Below are 8830 nucleotides of genomic sequence, written 5' to 3'. Positions count from 1 at the left end.
AGGCCGTCACTTTACAGTCTCATCCAAATGACTGCACGCTCAGTTTAATTTTCCAGTCAAAACTTGGGGAGAAAAGGCAAGACTAGGATTCAAACAGACCCTCACAGGCACTGTATTAGCAGGTGTCTTAACCATTCTGCCAACTTCATCTCTAATGGTTACTACATGCTTCCAAGGGGTTACCAGTCTCCCGAAGTTCCAGCACACCCACACACATCCCAATGAAACAAGTACTGCACACATGAAGGAAAAGTCCTGGACACAATTTATTCTTACAGCTAAGCGTTGATCCTCTGATTGGCTCAGTGTGTCAGAAGCTGAACCAGAAAATGACAGACCATGGCACTGCCACGGACAGCAAAGCCACACACACACTATCCGCAGGGGGAGTTGTCAGGGCGACCAGCTAGTGGCTGTCTTCATAGCCCTCGGGCAGGGGGTTGAGGTGACTGTTGTGGAACAGAGAGTGGTTGCCATCTCCCCAGGGGAATTTCTGCACACAACAGCAATCACAGAATGCAACACAACTCTTACCGAAGCCGCGCCTCGGTCCTGGTATGCATTCACAGCATTGCTCTGTGTGTTTGTGTGTTCAATTTCATTTCATGTCTATCCACATTAAGTGATATTAGACACGAAAAAAAGAGGAAGGGAAAGGGATGAAAACAATATTCACAGCATTAACTTAACAACTCTAAAACATATAGGTATAAAAAAAACAAAACAACACTACCACCACCAGAAAAAAAACACCACCACCAAAAAAAACAACAACAACAACAATATTCAAAGGTTATAACAACAATCCAAGAGTGTCAGAGTGTGTGCCAAATTTTACTGTCCTGCTTGTAATTTGTATCATTCAGTCTTCACTACAGTTAATTTCTCTTGCTGATTAAATCAATAAATGGAAGATGATTCTGACAGCTGATCAGAGTAAACTGAAAAAACAGTAAAAACCACAATGAACACAAGCAAGTTTCTTCCCCATGTCTTCATCATGACTTTTCAGCTCCAATAAACCATAACAAAATGGCAAAACGCATTTTCGGGCATATTATACATGACAATCACTCTGGACAAATCCCGTTTTTTCACACACTCCAAGTAGTGCAGATTGAAGGTCCACTGTCACCTGTCTGTCTGATCAAGGATGTTTTTTTTGTTTTGTTTTTTTTAAACAACTTCAGAATGTTTCTCACGAAATAACAGAGGAAGTTGATGTCTGTATACTTGAAGAAAAAAAGGTTAATATGCACACTGTGACTTGAGAGTAAATGACAAGCTGTGGACTGAAATTCAGATATATATATGCTGATTTTTGATGGATCATTCAGGGACATTATACAGTTAGTCATGAGACCTATGCACAAATCTTTCTGTGAATAAAATCTAGTGGCTACATTCACCTCCATTCTGTAACATGTTACTGCAAATTGCTGATTAAATGCACATGCTCCCTATGAATTTTAACTTTGGAAATATGTGCAATGCTATTTACAGAAAAATACAGTGAATACAGATTGTATAATAACTTAACACTGAATGCACATTCCCACCCCCACCCCAATATTTTATTTCTTTATCGATCTGCTTATTTATTTTCATCCTAATTTCATTTCTATTTTCTTTCTTTCTTTTTTTTTTAATCCCCTTTGTTTGTTTACTTATTTACATATTCATCAATTTAATGATATGCCCATTTATTTGTTTATCAGGCATGCCTACCCCCAAATTTGCTTTTCAGGAATGACATGCATTACAATCGAGGACAAGGTATTATTTTCAGGAGCATCTCAACAAACATGCAACAGCTGTCTGACAGCCAGAAGCAATGGTTGGTTTTGCCGAAGTTACTTCGCCGGTGACAGAAATCAAGCGGACTTTCACAAAATGGCTTCAGAACTGTTCAAACAGTTCCAGCTTTTCATGAAGTGGCATCGGTAATATTCTGCAGCATTTCCGTAAATCTTAACGAAGTGTCTTCGGCAATGGTCCGAAAGTCATCTGAGGGTACACCTGTACCAACTAGATACTTCTGGAAAAAATTGTTCGTCAAATTTTTTCATTTTCCAGGACATGCAGCAAATATCGGTATTTCTGGGACACCCTGTCCATTTTATCATTTTTCCAGGATACATAGTGACGGTAGGAATGCCTGGTTTATGCACCTTTTTTTTTTTTTTTTTTTTTTTGATCCTCAAGACCTGACAAAACACGTTGGCTTACACTCCTGGTCAGGCAGACACCTGCATGGATTTGACCAAATGCAGTGACGCCTCCTTAAGTAACTGAACTGAATTGAGTCATATCTTCATTAAAACGTAATATTTTAGAAGTGAGGTAAAATGTAATATTTAAAAACAGTGAAGCCAGTATCAATTTTTTTCCCCTCTAATGTCCATAATATATTCAGACAGATGCAACTTCCAAAACTAAGCAGAAGAACTTCCTATTTAAACTAAAAATGATATAATGACACATGAGATATATGTGTTACGTTCTGCAAACAAGAAGTAAAAATATAACAGTGAACTGACTTTGGACAGATTTTAGGCTTCTTTTTGATGTTTTGTGCCCTTCCTGTAAGTGCACTGTCATTTTAAGTAAACTATCAACTAATTAAGTGTGGTAAAAACTGATTTTTTCCTATTTTTAAGCCAAATTTTGTGTTAAAAGTATTCCCAGAGAAAATTAATTTGTTAAAACTTTACAGTGGACTCTTTCCCTCTCACGCAAACACAGCGTTTCATCATTCGGACAAATCCATATACATGAAACCACATCTGCTTGCCAGATGCCTGACCAGCAGCATAACCCAACGCACTTAGTCAGTCATTGAATGCATGCGTTTAAATTTAATATATTTCATTTGTATACCAATCAGAATGGATTTTTTCTGGAGAATTTTGCCAGAGGACAACACTCTCATTGCCATGGGTTCTTTTACCAATGCACCGTGCGTGCTGCACACTGAACCTCAATTTATCGTCTCATAACAAAGACTAGATGTTCAGTTGATTTTCCAAACTTTGGAGAAAGAACAAGAGGATTCGAAGCTACACCTTTACGGACTCTCTACATTGACTGCAGCACGTCTTAACTATTCATAATTCTGCCACCTTCCTCCTACACACACACACACACACAGCCAAAAGAATTATTACATAGTCACATTGTGTGTAAAAACATGCGTCAGCGAAAGACAATATAAAATAATTTAACAAATAAGTAAACATATTTCTAAAATAGATACAACAAAGTGCAGAAAGGTACACAGAAAGCAAACGACAGACAGGACATGTGCTCTACTACTCTGAACAGGTTCTGCTGTGAAAAGGGAATAGTAAAAACGTCAGTCAGACACCTTACTGCAGAGACCAAGGTTGGGCTAAGGTACAAACTGTTACCTCACTACAGAGAGGCAGGGGTAGGACCCAAACTGTTACCTCACTACAGAGAGGCAGGGGTAGGGCCCAAACTGTTACCTCACTACAGAGAAGTAGGGGTAGGGCACAAACTGTTACCTCACTACAGAGAAGTAGGGGTAGGACCCAAACTGTTACCTCACTACAGAGAAGTAGGGGTAGGACCCAAACTGTTACCTCACTACAGAGAAGTAGGGGTAGGGCCCAAACTGTTACCTCACTACAGAGAGGCAGGGGTAGGGCACAAACTGTTACCTCACTACAGAGAAGTAGGGGTAGGGCACAAACTGTTACCTCACTACAGAGAAGTAGGGGTAGGGCACAAACTGTTACCTCACTACAGAGAAGTAGGGGTAGGGCACAAACTGTTACCTCACTACAGAGAAGTAGGGGTAGGGCACAAACTGTTACCTCACTACAGAGAAGTAGGGGTAGGGCACAAACTCCTACTTCGCTACAGAGAGGTATGGGTATGGCACAAACTGTTACCTCACTAAAGAGAGTTAAGGGTAGAGCACAAACTGTTACCTCACTACAGAGAGTTAAGGGTAGAGCACAAACTTACCTCACTACAGAGAGTTAAGGGTAGAGCACAAACTGTTACCTCACTACAGAGAGGTAGGGGTAGGGCACAACTCTTACCTTGCTACGGAGACGGAGGTGGGAGTAGGGCACGAACTCTGGGCGCTCTGGGTGCCCCCCGTTCAGGACAAAAGCATTGATCCAACAGACAGCCACGCCTGGCAACGCCACCAGCAGTGACAGCATCTTCCACCGCTTGGAGCCTCCTGCACAGACATCCATCCCTCTAATCACCACACCAGGACGATCCTAAACTCAGCACACACACACACACACACACACACACATCCATCTGTCTATTCAGCACACCAACAGAACAATCCTTAACTCAGCACACACACACACATACACACACACATACACACACATTCATCCCTATATTCACCACACCAGCAGAACAATCCTTAGCACACACACACGCACACAAACACACACACACACACATCCATCTGTTCATCACACTCGCAGAACAATCCTAAACTCAACACACACACACCCATCCATCCATTCACCACACTAGAAAAACAATCCTAAATTCAGCACACACACACACACACACACACATCCATCTATTCACCACACTAGCAGAACAATCCTAAACTCAGTACACACCCACAGACTTTGGTGAAAAATGTGAAAAATGCTGATGGAACTGTGAATAAGATGTATATCTATAAGAGCTCACAAATAGTAAGACTTTCAAACTACATGCAAGCACACATCACAGAACTAGACAAAGAAGCTGTCAATCATCTCTGATTGAACTACAAAGTTTCTCCATTCTTGTGCAAATACCAAAGACAGGGTTCGTCACTAACGGGAGCGCTGAGCGGAGCGCTCTGAAAAAACAAATTGCGCTCTGGAAAATTCCTTGACTCAGAGCGCTTGCGCTCTTGATTTTGAAAAGACATAAGCATACACTACTGTATCTAAATTGTTATTCCATTGTCCATCACAAACAAGAGTCAAAAGCGCGATCGTTTTGCATTTACCGAAGTTTGAAAGCCGTCTGTTTACGTTTTGTTAGTTCAACCGGAAGTAGGCCTAGTGAATCAGGGGAGGCTATGCAAAAGAGCGCTCTTCAGACTTGAAGAGTAGAAAAGTGGAGCACACGATCGATTTCGCGGCAGTGCAAAATCAAAATACTGAAATATTTGATCCCAAAAAGGAAGGCTGACGGTGAAGGGGATGGCGAAAAGAAGAAGAAGTTTTTAGTGTGCGCCCTTAGTTTTCAGTTTGCGCTCATCAAAATTCTGAAACTAGAGCGCAGGCGCTCATGTGAAAAAATGTTAATGACGAACCCTGAAAGACTTCACCAGACATCTGTATGAAGTCTGTCAGTGGGTTTTTATCAACCTGGCAGCACAATTTCCCAAAATGAAAAATGAATTCAAGAAGGCCAGAATTTACAGACCTAATGTGAATACATGTGTAGGCCAAGTTTGTGTGCATACCAATATTGGTGATAGCCCAATCACTAATGTCACTCAAATCTTTCTTGATCTTGACGCCACAAACAAAGTTTTTATTATTTTCTTAATGTTGACATTTTCTGCTTTGTATCTTTTTTTGGCTTTAGTTTAAAATTTACATACTTTTTATACACCTTATGTGCTGTGATTTATGAGTTAGATTCCAACTCTAAAGTGCGCCTTATATATGATATCAATATTAAGGTGTGTAGGCCTGATAAGGCCTTTTGCCCGCTTGAAGTAGGGAAGAAAAAGAGTCCCCAAACATAAGCATTTTGTCAAACATTGAGTACGCAATGCTTGTCAGTTCATAAGTAAAAAAAATAGCCAGATGTGTTTTGTATTTAAAATTCTGCAAATGATTGTCAAGATAATCTTTAAAGGTATTCACTGTTCCTGCGGAAACAAGATCTTGTGGCAAATTACCCAAACATGTGTTACTCTGTTAGTAAAAAAATGAAATAAAATAAAAACTGAAAGTTTTAAATGAAACTTTCTAAAGTTTGTAGGAATCGCCTCTTGTAACAGTGTTCTCATTCAATAAAAACAAAGAATCAATACTAATAATAGTTATAGTCATATAGTCCATGAGTCATTTTATACATATATCTCTATTGTATGAAATCGCCACACAGTCTTCTGAGTTCTGTACTCTAAACTAGGTAACTAAAGTGCTTGCAATCTATTTTCATAGTCCATATCAGCAAAGCCAATAATTCTTTTGGTATATCTTCACTTAATATTTTCAATACTCTCTATATGTCCATATTCCAAACAACATCGCCATATTCCAAGACCGGTCTGACTAAGGACTTAAATAATGGCACCATAAATAGGGCATACTGTTCTTACTTTTACACGTATATTCCCAAGTAACATTCCAGTCAATCTATCAGCTTTTTTATGGTTTCATTAATATGAACATCTAAACAGAGATCAGAGTCAACAATGACCCCAAAATCTTTCTCCAAAGACACTGTGGGTGTCAGTTCACTGCCCCAGTCACTGTAGAAAGCTAACAAACCATTCAACTTTAAGAGGATGTTTTCGTTGAGTAATTAAATAAAATTCTATGCACAGCTTCTGGGATTGTCTGCTGTACAGCCACAAACATGTTACACACTTTGAACACACAGACACACACACACACACTGGTGAAAAATATGAAAAATTGCAGGTCCATAACCTGCCCTTAATTACTGTACATCAATGGACGTGGTAGTGGAGTGGAACTATCAATAAATATCCAGTTTCTATGATTGTCTGCTGATTTTTTCAACACAAGGGAGTCCTTCTTAAATATATCCAGAGATATGTGGGTTTGTTTTCTTCAATTTACTGTACACAAGCTGAAAGCAGATGGGATGTGCTAAGCTGATTGTGGGTGGGCTTGGCTGCATTCGTCTTCTTGTTTGACACTTTTTTCTTCTTTTTTTTTTGTCCTGTAATACTCATGTTAATCGATTGTATTGCTAATGTTCCAGGCACAGATGGACTTAAACAAATGGAACACACAGTTGTTGTTGTTGTTTTTTAAATTGATGCCAATCTGTAATTTTGGTACTGCAACACTTCACTTAGTTACACTGCACTGGCGGTTCCGTGAATCGTTCATGGTTCAGAGGTGGTATGAGTTTGATGGCACTGCTGACATCTCTTGATCTCACCAAAAAAATTTCTTGACATTACACCACTTACTTTGGGCAACAGATTCGCATATTTACATATATATGTGTGCGTGTGTTTGTTTTTGTGTTGCTGTTTTTTTTTAAATACTGACTCAAGGTCCAGTCAAATACACCTGGAAATCATCGTCCTCAGCGATGTCCAAGTTTGGTGACCTTCAAGTTCAACCAGGGCACGAGCCAATGGCAGTCACGTTCCACGAAAACAAGGTTAAAAAAAACAACTTAAAAACAGAAATCAGTCCTATAATATACTATGCTTTTAATTCAAGTTATAATGTTGACTATTCAATACAAACCATGGTGGTCCCCTCCCACGGCTGAAGGTCCCTGCACGGAAGAAAATCGTCGGGCGAAAGTGCTTGCTAGTCTGGACGCCATCTTGCAGATGTCAATGAGTTGTCTCTCTTGAAGGAAGTGACGCAGGAATCGATCCTCTAAATTTAGAAATTTGGATTTTCTAATGCCTCGAGTTGAGCCTTCCGTCATTTCCATGAACTTTCAAAACAAGGCATGCATAGATACTGATCATACAGTGTCTGTGATTAAGATCTGGTGTGAACAACGCACCATTCTTTCATTTTATTTTTGTTTTATTTTTACTGTCCAATCGTGTTCCACCCCCCCGCCCCCCCAGTGATTATATTATTCATACATGTTGCTTGTGTGGATTCAGACTATTCTCATGATCATAGAATCACAGAAATGTTTGGCTATAGCTATAAAAGCCTTTTGCCCTCATAATCAGTGTCCATTATGTGCTTTTGGATCACTTGTTGTGAACAGACCCTTGTTTAAATCAGGCATAGTGTATACTACATTTATCTACAGCTCAATAAAGATTTAACACTGTGGAAAATACATGGTCCTTAAACTTTTTGTCAATGTGATTTTTGAAGGCGTTTACCGATGGTGTCATTGGAAACGTTATTCCACAGATTTATGATACGGTTAGTAAAAAAAACTTGCGGAACTGGTTAGTTACGAAATTGGGCCTCAAACATCTACAACGTCAACGTCAACGAAATTAGTTTTGTTTATTTTGAAGTTGTGCCCTCGAGTTTTATCGTAGTTAGCCATAATAAACAAGGAAGAGGTGGTGCAAGGATCATAAATATGGACTTCGATGTCGATTTTGAGAGAGACAGCCGGACAGACAGACAGAGAGAGAGAGAGAGTGACTGGACTGGTCTTGGTCGACTTCATTTATTGTCTTGAAACCCTGAAGGATTAATAGACACAATAATACAAATACAAATAAAAGAACAAAAGGACCAATTTGAAGATTGAAGGAACAAAGAAAGAAACAGTCTTCCAAGACGCATGCAATGAAATCCATATTTAGCGAGTGTTTATTGACAACCGAGTCATCGCAACGGCTGAATAAGTCGTTTGGTTTCAGGATATCTTCTTGTATCTTTCTAATGATCACATCAGATAGATGGTTAAACTGCTGAACAAACGTAATTAGATGGTTTCGCAAATTATGAAACAAATATACATGTATCTAAGAAATGGAATTCATCTTCAACAACTTCCCACATATCCTTTCATCTCTTGGAATGTTTGCAAATCTTCCTGGTTCAGTAAGTGTGTGTCACTCTGTGTGTGTGTGTGTGTGTGTGTGTGTGTAAGCCAGAGAGCATCCAAATGAAGGAACAGG

The 8830-nt window shown here is 39.4% G+C and overlaps 1 protein-coding gene across 1 annotated transcript; it reads right to left on the bottom strand.

The window, feature by feature from the left end:
• Positions 1 to 247: 247 nt before the first annotated feature.
• Positions 248 to 7619, bottom strand: LOC143288312 (cytochrome c oxidase subunit 6A2, mitochondrial-like). Its single transcript, XM_076596666.1, has 3 exons — positions 7467 to 7619; positions 4071 to 4216; positions 248 to 493 (listed from the first exon to the last, which is right to left on the bottom strand). Exons 1-3 carry the CDS (start codon positions 7546 to 7548, stop codon positions 407 to 409), a joined length of 315 nt encoding a protein of 104 aa, XP_076452781.1. The 5' UTR covers positions 7549 to 7619; the 3' UTR covers positions 248 to 406.
• Between the last annotated feature and the right edge of the window lie 1211 nt (positions 7620 to 8830).

Source organism: Babylonia areolata, chromosome 12, assembly GCF_041734735.1.
Source record: "Babylonia areolata isolate BAREFJ2019XMU chromosome 12, ASM4173473v1, whole genome shotgun sequence".
NCBI lineage: Eukaryota > Metazoa > Mollusca > Gastropoda > Neogastropoda > Buccinidae > Babylonia > Babylonia areolata.
This window is presented reverse-complemented; position numbering and strand designations above follow the sequence as displayed.

Coding starts and splice junctions, on each gene's coding strand:
- LOC143288312 (XM_076596666.1), bottom strand. CDS start 7,548: ATGGCGTCCAGACTAGCAAGCACTTTCGCCCGACGATTTTCTTCCGTG. Junction 4,217..7,466: donor CGTGGGAGGGGACCACCATG/GTTTGTATTGAA, acceptor ATGTCTGTGCAG/GAGGCTCCAAGCGGTGGAAG. Junction 494..4,070: donor ACCTCCGTCTCCGTAGCAAG/GTAAGAGTTGTG, acceptor TGTTGTGTGCAG/AAATTCCCCTGGGGAGATGG.